General features: G+C 35.4%; 2 protein-coding genes across 2 annotated transcripts in view; one reads left to right on the forward strand and one right to left on the reverse strand.

Moving 5' to 3' along the window:
- The first annotated feature begins 1,300 nt into the window (after nucleotides 1-1,300).
- LOC141299630 (caspase-7-like) lies at nucleotides 1,301-4,994 on the forward strand. Its single transcript, XM_073830001.1, has 4 exons — nucleotides 1,301-1,806; nucleotides 2,798-2,961; nucleotides 3,972-4,104; nucleotides 4,193-4,994. Exons 1-4 carry the CDS (start codon nucleotides 1,587-1,589, stop codon nucleotides 4,510-4,512), a joined length of 837 nt encoding a protein of 278 aa, XP_073686102.1. The 5' UTR covers nucleotides 1,301-1,586; the 3' UTR covers nucleotides 4,513-4,994.
- Nucleotides 4,995-11,943: 6,949 nt separating this feature from the next.
- The window catches only part of tcf7l1a (transcription factor 7 like 1a), a 38,383-nt gene continuing 36,825 nt past the window's right edge, over nucleotides 11,944-13,501 (reverse strand). Inside the window, exon 12 of the mRNA XM_073829070.1 lies at nucleotides 11,944-12,866. Coding sequence (XP_073685171.1) covers nucleotides 12,406-12,866 — 461 coding nt within the window. The 3' untranslated portion in view covers nucleotides 11,944-12,405. The remainder of the gene's footprint in view (nucleotides 12,867-13,501) is intronic.

Raw genomic sequence — 13,501 nt, forward strand, 5'->3', positions numbered from 1 at the left:
TATACAGTAGTTATATCTTTATTTGGACTTCAGCACTACTTCTCAAAGATCTGGTCAGTGAGGTTCAGCATCCAGAACATATACATTTATTTTGTGCTAAGTATTCGACATTTACCTATCTGCGTAATTTTAAATAAATGGAGAATAACAATTGTATTTTTAAAATAGATATCACTACCATGATTCGGAAAAATAAATAAATAAATAAACAATGAAACAAAATTGCATGTAATTTACTAGAGTTCCTACTAAAATGTCTGCAAGTTTTCCATTGGTGTGTGGCTTGTTACGATAGGACAATATATGGCCGCCGAGATACAACTATTTGAAAATCCGGAATCTGAGGGTGCAAAAAAATATCAAAATATTGAGAAAATCGCTTTTAAAGTTGTCCAAATGAAGTTCTTAGCAATGCATATTACTAAGAAAAAAATAAGTTTTGATATATTTACGGCAGGAAATGTACAAAATATCTTCATGGAACATTAGTGTTATTTCTGACAAACAACTAAAAAGTCCGTTCCGCACTTTGTAAAAATATTTCAAATCGCCAAATCCAACGTAACGCATAGCCTACTACGTGACAGGACCATTTATAGTATCTTCAGCAGTGGTCTAACATTTTGAATATGACAATTGCCACTTAGAAATGTAAAAAGCTATCGATAGCCTACTCATCGATAGCAAACACACAAAATAAGAAAAGCAAGTCATCTTTTATTGTGCTTATTAACACTGTGTCCTTTAGACTTCCCTGTAGTAATCTACAGTAGCTGAAGTGCTGAACGTCTGTGGGAAGAACGTGATTGCAGAACTAATTTATTGCTGACACAGTGTTGTAAATCATGCTGTCTGTCCACTATGTACACACATAACCACCTCTCCTTGGAACAAATAAAGGTGTGCAGTCTAACCCTAAAAGCTTTTGTCATTTATCTTAAAAAGTAAAGTAGAAACTGATAGGCCTAATATTCAAATTCATCAAAACTGATTATTATATAAAGTCACTTTGATCGAAAGTACAGCAAAAACAGTAAAATTTTGAAATATTTTACTATTTTGCATAACTGTTTTGTATTTGAATATATTTTCCAGTCACATGATCCTTCAGAAATCATTCTAATATTCTGATTTGCTGCTCAAAAAGCATTTATTATAATTATTATGTTGAAAACAGCTGAGTAGAATTTTGTCAGGTTTTTTTATGAATAGAAAGTTCAACGTTATAAATGTATTTATCATCACTTTTGATCAATTCAAAGCGTCCTTGCTAAATAAAACTATTAACTCTATAATTCTCAGTTACTGGCAAACCATTGCTCTAGTAAACTACCATTTTACTATTTTATTTGCTAAAGTTGAAGCGTCTGATTTGTCAGGGAACTGCCATTGTTGCGTAGACCAGACTGATGACATAAAATGCTGGGAGGAAACTCCATATATGGCAAAACAGACGTGTAATAAGGCTCATAAAGCTGAACTCACCTACTCACTGACATTCAGACAGACTTATAATGTAGGCTCTCCTTGTTCTCACACAGATTGTACTGCATTAGACCTCACTGTTTGACAGAAGAGAGGTAAAGATGTTTTCTTGTAAAATTCCTTTCACAGCAAACAAGAGAATGAAGAACAGGGCGTTGATAGTGTCTGTGGAGAACTTCTATCCAGGTACAGGTCTGGGCAAGAGGAAAGGTGCGAAGAAAGACACTCAAAGACTTCACAAAATCCTCAGCAAGCTCGGCTTCTCTGTGGCCATCAGAATGGACATCGAAGCAGATGAGATCTATGAAGCATTTAAAGCAGGTAATGAAATTGTTAAGACTAATAATGAAAAAAGGTCAATTTCTTTCCCAGCAGATGATTTTTTTCTCGAGTTTTTAAAAAGACATTACATAAGGTTATTTATTGGTGTCGAAGTCCCATGCTTGTTAATAATACTATCCTCATTTATCAGCAAGTACAGATTACACACATTTTATCTCTTGGACAAACTCTTATAACTTGATGAAAAACAACTTAATTTTACAGTTGAAGTCAAAAGTTTACACACACTTTGCAGAATCTGCAAAATGTTATTTTACCAAAATAAAAGGGATCATACAAAATGCATGTTATTTTGTATCTAGTACTAAACTAAATAAGATATTTCACACAAAAGAAATGTACATATAGTCCATAAGAGACAATAACAGTTGTATTTATATTTATAAAAACGACCCTGTTCAAAAGTTTACATACACTTGATTCTTAATACTGTATTGTTACCTGAATGATCCACAGCTGTTTTTTTATTTGTTTGTTTAGTGATAGTTTGTCCTGAACAGTTAAACTGCCTGCTGTTCTTTAGAAAAGTCCTTCAGCTCTCACAAATTCTTTGGTTTTCCAGCATTTTTGTGTATTTAAACCCTTTCCAATGATGACTATGATTTTGAGATCCATCTTTTCACACTGAGGACAACTGAGGGACTCATATGCAACTATTACAGAAGGTTCAAACGCTCACTGATGCTTCAGAAGGAAACATGATGCATTAAGAGCCGGGGGTGAAAACTTTTGAACAGAATGGAAATGTGTAAAAAAATAAATAATATTTTGCCTAAATATCATATTTTTTCATTTAGTACTGCCCTTCAGAAGCTACTTACATTTTTCCCAAAAGTCAAAATAAGATAAGTACAAGCGGAATAATTGACTTCGGGTTCATTGAGTTATTAGGAAATAACGCACACCCAAAGTGGTGATAACTTACTTACACATCACTAACTTCAACTAATTCTATGTTCTCCATCCTCAGAGAGCAAAGAGGCGGGTAAAGACTGTTTTGTGGGCGTCATATCCAGTCATGGCGAGGAGGGTGTTGTGTTCGGCGCTGACGGATGTGCTGTGAAACTGGCTGAGATCTACAGCTACTTTGGAGGCCCGTCAATGGCAGACAAGAGCAAACTCTTCCTGATTCAGGTACATTTTGTGAAAACTTACTTGCAGACAAACTCCAGTGACCTTTTATACTTCTATTCTTCCATAAGAGCCTGAGCTTCAACACTTTAGAATTCCTTTGACTCCCTGGTTTGTTCATTTTAAGCCTAAAAAGGTTGCGTTTTGAATTTTATAATTCATCGGAATGGTGTGAAACTTGATGACATTTGTGGCAATTGTCATCTGAACACACAAAAAAACTTGTAGACGTGACTAGAGGTTTTGCACTTATGTCATGATTCAGCCAGTTACCTGGAAGCGCAGCCATATTGGTGATACTCGGATATAAACAACAGCATGGACCGTATGGTTAATGTACTATTGAATACACTGTTGTGCTAATTTATGCTGTCTAAACCATGGAAAAGCTGCTTAATCATATAGAGAAGGAATTAGTAAGCAGGAAAGGGCGCAATATTTTGACAAACTGAAGCTAATAGGTCAAAATTAAGTGCGTTTTTGCTTCAAAACAAGCTAAATTATCTACCAGTGGGGTAAGAAAAATAATCTTGTTTTCTGTTTGAAATGAAAATGAAAATGAAAATCCTTCTTGATTTAAGAATTATTAGAAATTTTGGCTGGAAACAAGACAAAAAAATCTAAGTAAGAAAAGCATTTTTTGCAGTGTACCTGACCGGAAATGATAAGAACAAACACGAATGTTGTCAAGATTCTTGCCCAGGAAATCCTCCTTGAGTTTTACAAAAGGCTTTTGTTCCTCAGACAGTTTTTTGCACTCTTTTCCTTGATTTGTTATAACTTTTGGCAGTCTATAGTACTCCAAATGTCTTTGCCCAAAACATGACAATAATTGATCATTTTAAGCTGCAATAATCAGCAAAATATGTAATGTTTCATTCAGTTCAGTGGCATTGTTTACGTTCAGTGCTTCCAATATGGCCAATAGATGAGGTGTCGTGAAAACACTAGCTTGTAACTTGTTGCAGATTATAACTGAATGTTTATGATTATCATAATTCTCTGCTCCCTAGGCGTGTCGAGGACATGAGTTGGATGGAGGTGCGGAGGTGGAGACAGACTCTTCATTCTCACAGGACGAGGACGGCATGTCTGAGCTGTTTTCCATTCCTATTGACACAGCGGTCATGTACGCCACATCTCCAGGTGTGATTTATTAACTCCATCACTTTGTTTGCATAGTTTGTAAGTCACAAACACTTCAGTTCCTCACTCACATTCATTCGTTTCATAGGTTACGGTGCATTCATGCATCCTCTGGGCTCGGTGTTGATTCAAACCCTTTGCGATTTGCTAGAAAATGAAGGAGGTCCAGATCTGGAGATCACAAGACTTCTGACTCGACTAAACTACCAGGTGGCCTACAACTTTGAATCGAGAGGGAAAAATTTTGGCGGCAAGAAGCAGATGCCATGTTTTGTGACTCGCTTTACCAGAGAGGTCTTCCCGTTCATGGACAGAAAGATGACAGCAGCAGAAGATTCGAGCTTGAGCTTTGCAGCAACGCAGCTTATCGATGAACCCAGAAGGTCACGGAAGAGCTCCATCAGCTGAGGATCACTGCAAAGAGACGTTAAGAGTGTTAAGAATATGTGGAGAAACTGAATCATCTGAACTCTTCTATAACATCTCTCAAAGTATCTCACAGGAGACTGATAATGAATCAAATGAAGTCATGTCACGTAAAGTTGCATGTCCAGCTGTTTTAGGACTCCATTTATGTGTCATGTGTTTTTGCTGTTGCTACCTCATTATGTATATATAGTCAGCTTATTATCAATATAGAATACTGTTCAAAAGTGTGAGGTCATTACAAGTTTTACTGTGTTTGAAGTAAGTCTCTTATGCTTACTACAATAAAAACAGTAATATTGTTAAATACATTTACTACATTATATATATACTGTATATATATATATATATGATTATTATTTATATAACCTTTATATTTTTTTGTTACATTATCCTTCAGAAATCATTCTAATATACTGATTTGGTGCTTTTTATTAAGAACCACGATACATTTTTTCTGGATTCTTTGATGAACAGAAAATTCTAAATAATAGTATTTGAAATAGAAATCTTTTGTAACATAATAAATGTCTTAACTGTCACTTTCTATCAATTCAGTTTGTCCTTGATCAAAAAAAGTATTAATTTCTCTCAAAATACCAACAAAAGTAATTACTGACCCCAAACTTTTCATGTGTATATACCTAATCAAAACGATCATTTGAATAATTTAAGTTTTAATTATATAAGTGACAGGTGTTGCTAGTGATAAACATTCTTAGAATATTTGTGTTAAAAAAGGAGCTTAACACAGTTCATCATAACAATACTAAAATTATTCTACTTTTTAAACACTGACTGAACCGGGAAAAACTTGCATATTTTGCTGATTATTGCTGCTGAAAATGGTAAATGATTGTCATGTTTTGGGCTGTACTAACATTTGGAGTACTATAGACTGCCAAAAGTTATAACAAATCAAGGAGAAGAGTGTAAAAAACTGTCTGAGGAACAAATAGCATTTGTGGTTGGCCAAACTGAACTAGGATTTCCAGGGCAAGAATCTTGACAACATTCGTGTTCTTATTATTTCCTGTCAGGTAGGTGAAATATTAGGCTAATATCTTAATTAACACTGCTTGTACGTGTCTTTACCACCTATTCATTTAAGTTTGTCAAAATATTGCGCCCCTTCCTGCTTACTAAGCCCTTCTCTATGATTTCTATATGAGTTTATATTTTCTGCTAAATGAAATTGTAAAAATTATACAATATAAATACACTAGTATATGTATACTTTTCATTAGTAGTACTTTAGTGCAATTGTGAAAGTATACTAAATACAACTGATATTTAAATTGATGTTTAGTACAGTGTACTACTGCAAAAATATACAGAGTTTTATTAGTGTATTTCTTAAAAGTACGTTTTGAATGCTTTAAAAATTGCTTCAATGTTAGTACTCTTGTAGATAGTTACCCTAAGTTTAAATTAAATTGATTTTTTAAAAATATATTAGTAATGTAATAGTTAAAATTACATCATTATTCCCAAATGTGCTACTTAAGTAGACTTAATATAAATCTACGAATTAGCACTAACACTTAAATATATTTTAAGTGTCGTCAGATAAATCAGAATTAAATTGATTTTACTTAAAATATAGTAATAAAGACAAAATGTGCTACTTAAAGGATTAGTTCACTTTCATAACAACAATGCACAGATAATGTACTCACCCCCTTGTCATCCAAGATGTTCATGTCTTTCTTTCCTCAGTCGTAAAGAAATTATGTTTTTTTTTTGAGGAAAACATTTCAGGATTTCTCTCTTTATAATGGAAATGGATGGAGCCCCGAAGTTTGAACTTCCGAAATGCAGTTTAAATGCACTTTAAATGCAGCTTCAAAAGGCTCTAAACAATCCCAGCCGATGAGGAAGGGTCCTATCTAGCGAAACGATCGGTTATTTAAAAAAAAAAAAAAAGACAATTTATATACTTTTTAACCTCAAATGCTCGTCTTGTCTCATCTCTGCGCAGCACATGCGATCTCTGTGTGATTCTAGTGAATACAGTTAGAGTACGTCTAAAAACTCCGATCTCATTTATGTCTTCAATGTCAAAATCGTCCTACAATGCGGTTTTTACCTTTTTTGTTAAGGGCGTTTGAGTTTCTTTGAATGTTCACTTTGTAAACACTATGTCCATACTTTTGAAGCGATCTAAAGCGATTTTGAAGTTAGAGAAGAAAACGAGATGGGAGTTTTTAGACGTACCCTAACTGTATTAAGCTGAGACATCGCATGTGCTGCGCAGAGATGAGACAAGACGAGCATTTGAAGTTAAAAAGTAAATACATTTTCATTTTTTTCCGAAAATAACCGATCGTTTCGCTAGATAAGACCCTTCCTCATCGGCTGGGATTGTTTAGAGCCTTTTGAAGCTGCATTTAAAGTGCATTTAAACTGCATTTCGGAAGTTCACACTTCGAGGCGCCATCCATTTCCATTATAAAGAGAGAAATCCTGAAATGTTTTTCTCAAAAAAACATAATTTCTTTACGACTGAGGAAAGAAAGACATGAACATCTTGGATGACAAGGGGGTTAGAACATTATCTGTGCATTGTTGTTATGAAAGTGAACTAATCCTTTAAGTATACTTAATATTAATACACTAATTAGTACTACACTTATATTCCCAGGTGCACTTAGTGCACTTCCCTACTTACTTAAAGTGCTTTATTTTCATGCACTAATTTTGTACTTAATATACTGAAAGTTAAGTACTTCTTAAGATAAACTTAAGATCATCTAAGTGTACTCAACTGTGCTATTTTGAGACACCGTGAAGATGAACTAAAATGTGCTTTTAACATACTATCTCAGCATTTCCGAAAATGTATTTTGTTACCAATTAAAACATATTTCATAAACCTTTAAATATGCCAATTATACATAAAAATACACTTATTATTTAATTAAAATATATGAATAATATATAATAAATCTATACAAAGTGTATTTATGTAATGTATTGCCCACATATTTTTATTCATAAATACGCTTTGTATACATTTATTATATATTATTCATATATTTTAAATAATGAATAAATCTATTTTTTATTAATAAAAATATGTGGGCAATACATTATAAATACGCTTTGTATACATTTATTATATATAATTTATTTATTTTAATTCATTAATAAGGGGATTTTTTTTAATTGGTAACAAAATCCTTTTTTTGAAATGCTGAGATAGTATGTTAAAAGCACATTTTAGTTCATCTTCATGGTGTCTCAAAATAGCACAGTTGAGTACACTTAGATGATCTTAAGTTTAAGTTGTGTGAAAATAGAGCACTTTAAGTACATTAGGGAAGTGCACTAGGTGTACTTAAATAAATTTTATTTTAATGCACTTTTTTTCTCCTGGGGTCGTTTACATCCGAGTTTTTGCCAATATGGCCACGCATCGGGTAACTGACCAAACTGACGTAAGTGCAAACCATCTATATGGTGAAATATGGAAATTCAATGACTAACTAGACATAACTGACCTAAATTACAAAATGAATTAAGCAATTATTTTCAGGTGTCAAAAACAAAACATTTGCATACAGTCTTAGGCAACTGCCATTTTATTAAATATCTAATGATTCCGAAAACTAATGATGAAAATCACTTTGATCATGTGCTGTTTGAGTCTAAAATGAAACTGGAGGAAAGGTTAAGCTGTCTGTGACTCAGGTGAAGTAATCATAGTCACCATTTGCCCCTGCTATATTTACTGTAACTGAAGGGTGTGTACAGGATATTTCTAAATAAATGAATGGATGAAATCACATGAATGAACGTGGAGTGACAGCACATCTAGACATGCAGGATTTCATCAGTGCACACGGCCAGGTGAGCACAAATGCTGCTGCCAGAATCCATATGAATATATTTCACTCAAGACTAGAGCATTGAGGGGTTTTTGCTCATTTGACGACCAGTTTCTATGCTTCAGGAGTTCACTGTGTTTTTAGTAATGATATTTACAACAAAAAGTCATCTATTCTGGCTTAATCTTCTCGTGAGAAATGTACACATACAATATAAACCTATAACCGGACTGCTGTGGGTGCCCACTGTGACAATTCACCTCGTGACAACATGCTACACCACACAAAAAGTCAAAAGTGTCTTTAATGAATTGTATATTTCGTTTGGAAAACAGTTCAATTGCTTTTTTGTAGCAGAGATTTAAAGATTTGTCCATACAGAAATAGAAATGAACAAAACAAACCTACCTCGACAAACATTCGTGTGTGACAACTAGCCCCGGTTACCTCTAACTGTGTTGGGCTTTATTTCAGTGAATCAGAGAAAGTGCGTTACAAAGACAACATCGCCATCTACTGGAAGAACGCTGTTAACTCTACTGACCGACACCAGTGCGATATTTATGTCAACCACTAGAGCTATCTATCTATCTATCTATCTATCTATCTATCTATCTATCTATCTATCTATCTATCTATCTATCTATCTATCTATCTATCTATCTATCTATCTATCTATCTATCTATCTATCTATCTATCTATCTATCTATCTATCACTCACTCACTCACTCACTCACTCACTCACTCACTCACATTTAACTAGTTTAATTTTTTGTTGGCTATAATTATTCATTCATGTAGATCGTCATTCATTTCCCACTCAAAGCTACAGTCATATATCTAATAGTTTACTGACATTCTAATATTTGTGACCCTGGACTACAAAACCAGTCATAAGGGTATTTTTTTATGAAACTGAGATATACATCAGCTGAATAAATGTGCATAAGCTTTCCATTTATGTACGGTTTGTTAGGATAGGACAATAAAAAAATCTAAATATTAAGAAAATCGCCTTTAAATTTGTCCAAATAAAGTTCTTAGCAATGCCTAGCATATGGTGAAAAAAACAGCTAAAACCAGCCTAGGCTGGTTGGCTGGTTTTAGCTGGTCAACCAGCCTGGTTTTAGCTGGTCATAGCTGGAAGGCAGGCTGGTTTTAGAGGGGGTTTGTCCACTTTTCCAGCCTGGTCAGGCTGGTCTTAGCTGGTCAGGCTAGGAAACCACCAGCTAAAACCAGCCTGGGAGACCAGCTAAAACCAGCCACTTCCAGCTTAAACCAGCTAAGACCAGCCTAGGCTGGTATTAGCTGTTTTTTTTTCAGCAGGGATACTAATCAGAAATTAAGTTTTTATATATTGACGGTAGGAAATTTACACATATGGAACATTTACATCCTAATGATTTTTGGATAAATGAAAAATCGATAATTTTTTTTTTTTACCCATACAACGTATTTTGGGCTATTGCTACAAATATACCCGTTGGTTAGATAATTGTTGCGGATTCCGAGCTTATGAAATAAATTAAAAGATCGTGGTTTTTTTCATCTAATGGTATCACTGGATCACATATAGCCTAACTAGCCTATACCCACAAAACAAAATCAAGGAGCCAATTTTATAACAAAAGAAACAGTTTGCGAAACAGTGACGGAATGCAACTTTGAGCCCTTCTTAGCACCTCAAGTGTTACTTGGTCAACTGTCCCAGTCTGGAATGTAATTTTTACTTACCACAACAACCATGAACTGTCCTGGTCATCTCGTAATTATGGGCTTTAGCAGTTTCCTTGAGAGCGGACCCAAATGAGCAATGCTAAGGCATTCTTACAGTTCAGACTGGTGTACCTGCTCTAAATGTTGTGTTGTAACGATATGCTACAGAACAGCCAGACAAAATAATTCCTGCTTTGACCCACCTCAGCCTCTAGTATAAATATCCAGTTAAAGTTGCTGTGTAAATACATTTATTTCAGTCAGAACTGCCACTTCAGAAGCGGTTCTTCGCCACTTTTGGCCTCTACATTTGCTATTGAGTGACGACAAGATCATATAGGACATCAAAAGTTAAAAGAATAATAATATAAATAGTTTGCACTTACGTCGCGATCTGGTCAGTTACCTGGATGCGCGGCCATATTGGCGATTCTCGGTTGTAAACAACAGCATTGATTGCACGGCTAATGTACGACTGAATACGTCTCTAAACCACGGAAAAATCGTGTGGAAGATGCTAAATCATGACTTAGTAAGCAGGAAAGTCCACATTTTTAACAAACTAAAGTTAATAGGTGGTAAAGACACATACAACCAATATTAATTAAGATATTAGCCTAATATTTCACATACCTGACTGGAAATAAAAAGAGCAAACACAAATGATGTCAAGATTTCTGCCCTGGAAATCCTGGTTCAGTTTGGCCAACCACAAACGCCCTGTTCCTCAGACATTTTTTGCACTCTTCTCTTCTTGATTTGTTATAACTTCTGGCAGTCTATAGTCTTCCAAATGTCAGCCCAAAACATGACAATAATTGACAATTTTCGGCACTAATCAGTTTCATTCAGTTCAGTAGCATTGTTTACATTCAATATGGCGAACTGATGAATTTTCTCAACGTGTTCACTTGCTAGACACATTTTAAGACCTAAAATTTGACATTTAACAAACTGGGAAAGATACTTCAAATTGGTCTCCAGATATCTAGACTGAAAGTGAAGTTAGCGTCTATATGCGTAAGATTTACATTTGCCGTCAATGGAACGCATTTATGTGTTAAGTTGAATTAGTGGGTCACTCCGTCTCCTCCGTGAGACCTAATTGCTCCTTCCTGGCAGCCCTCGGCATCCCAGGGGCCACCGAATCCCGTAACCCACCTTCCATGCCGTTTGCTAATTGAAATAGCTAATGAGATCTCACAGGACCGACTTTCCAAGCCTCTTCGTTAAAAAACAGTGGCAGTGTGTCAAAACACATATAACTGTGCTGTAAACGCGTGGAAATATTTAATTCTGGACACTGCTTTTACAGGTTTGTGACCGAGTTTGAAATCTTGCTTATTTACAGCCTTCTGAAAACAATATGTTCCCATGTCCTCATCATCGTCACACAAAGCTCTCTTTAAATCACTAGAACATTTGGTTATATTTCTATCTTACAAGCCTGTCAATAAAGAAAACCACAGTGTAATCAAATAATGTCTGTTCTAAACACCATATGGCAGATAACCACAGCGTTAAACAAGTCATTTCTAGTTTTAATTTTTTTCTTTGCAATGAGCACATTAAAACCAAAAACGTGTCTGTATTATTCTGTTCTCCCAGAGTACTTTTACCATTGTATGTAACACAATGCACTTTTTTCTTTGAGAAGCTGCGTTTTACGCAACAATGAATTATATAATTTAGTTTGTGCGCATCATGAGTGCCAGCATTTCACACACAGCATCTCATGAGCCCTAATTAGATAACTGAACACTGTCAGTGTGTGTAATACTGGCCCTATTCAGAAGATCTACGTTGCATTATTCAGCCAGTCATCACATGCAGTGTCTTCACCCCCTTAAAAAACACAAAACGGCCTTTAGAAATAACTTGAGGTTTATTAGCTATGGAGTCTTAGGAGAGTCACACACACAGGGTTAGGAACAGGGTGAGGTGGTACCAAAAGAAAGAAGAAAAATAAAAGAAAATAGGGAGGGAGAATGCAGTAATGAAAAATCAAACTCCTAACTACCATTAGATTGAATTGAACTAAAACTACGAATTGTATTTTGTCAAGTACGGCTTAAAAAAAAAGAAACCTTTATACATTTGTCTTTTATACAAGTAGCAACATTGGAGAATCACGCTGGAAAAAGGCAATTTACAAAAAATACATTTTTGTTTCAAAGAGAAAAGCAAAATAGAGGGGTGGTCAAATATTGACCAATAATTATTCCTTTTCATTCTATCTTAAAAACTTGGTCTAATATCTATAAAAATGTAAAAAACAAAAGAAAGCAATATACATGTGTAAAAAGTTTGTTGTTTCTTTTTCTCCATTCACTCCACTGATTTGGTGACCAGAGAGAGAGGTTGTGTCTGCAGCAAGGCATGATGGGAATGTAGGGCTGCCTGGTGGAAAGGCGAGGATGGGGAGAGCAGGGAGGGAGGCAGGGTGGTGAACGGGATGGGGCGGGACAGGAGGGCCGCCGACTGGCTGTGGAGAGAGATGCTCGGATGGGTGGAGGTGGGGGTGGACGAGGAAGAGGAAGTGGAGCCCGAGGCTTTCCCTGGCAGGGGGAAGTGGGGGTGATGGGCTCTGCCCTCCGGTTTGGTAGTGAGGGACAGGGGTTGAGCCTGCTCAGAGTGAGTGGCTGCGGGGGCTGCTGGCGACGCCAGAGCGGCGGACGGCGTGGCGGGAGAGTCCAGCATGCTGCCGTGAGAGGAGGTAGGGCTGTCACACATTTTCTCAGACGACAGGTACGGGATGCACTGCTTCTTGGGCTGTGGTGAGAAGTCACCTGCAGATGAGGGGGAAACGGGGATAAATATATTTCCAAATAGTCTGGTAACAAACGGAGAATGAAAACTAAATGGAAAACGGGCATTATGATGATAATGAAACTATTTTAATTAAATGATACATGTTTATCAGTGTTACTGATAACTAAAGCAATAGATAGAGATAGATGATAGACAGAAAAAAGGAATGATAGATTGAAAAAAATGATTGAAAGAACAATAGACAGAATGAAAGAACAGATTGCAAGAATACAAGAACTATAGAAAGAAAGGATGATAGAATAAAAGATTGACTAAAAGAACAATAGATTTACAAATAGATTTAAATAGAGTCAGATGATGGATAGAATAAAAGAATGATAGATTGAAAGAACGCTAGAATGAAAGAACTATAGAACGATAGACAGATGAAATTAAAGAATGATAGAATACAAGAACGATAGATTAAAAATGATAGATGGAATGAAAGAACGATAGATTGAATGATAGAACGATAGATGTATAGATAGAAAGAACAATAGAATAAAAGAACGATAGATTGAAAGACTGACAGACAGACAGATAAAAGAACAATATAATACAAGAATGATAGATTGAAAAAATGATTGAATGAAAGAGTATCTGAAAGAACGAT

The sequence above is a fragment of the Garra rufa genome, chromosome 23 (assembly GCF_049309525.1).
Source record: "Garra rufa chromosome 23, GarRuf1.0, whole genome shotgun sequence".
Classification (NCBI taxonomy): domain Eukaryota; kingdom Metazoa; phylum Chordata; class Actinopteri; order Cypriniformes; family Cyprinidae; genus Garra; species Garra rufa.

Bases quoted from the DNA above. Each gene is read 5' to 3' on its own strand.
- LOC141299630 (XM_073830001.1), top strand. From the start codon at position 1,587: ATGTTTTCTTGTAAAATTCCTTTCACAGCAAACAAGAGAATGAAGAAC. The intron at 2,962-3,971 runs GTACATTTTGTG...TCTGCTCCCTAG, and splicing joins GCAAACTCTTCCTGATTCAG to GCGTGTCGAGGACATGAGTT. The intron at 4,105-4,192 runs GTGTGATTTATT...TTCGTTTCATAG, and splicing joins CATGTACGCCACATCTCCAG to GTTACGGTGCATTCATGCAT.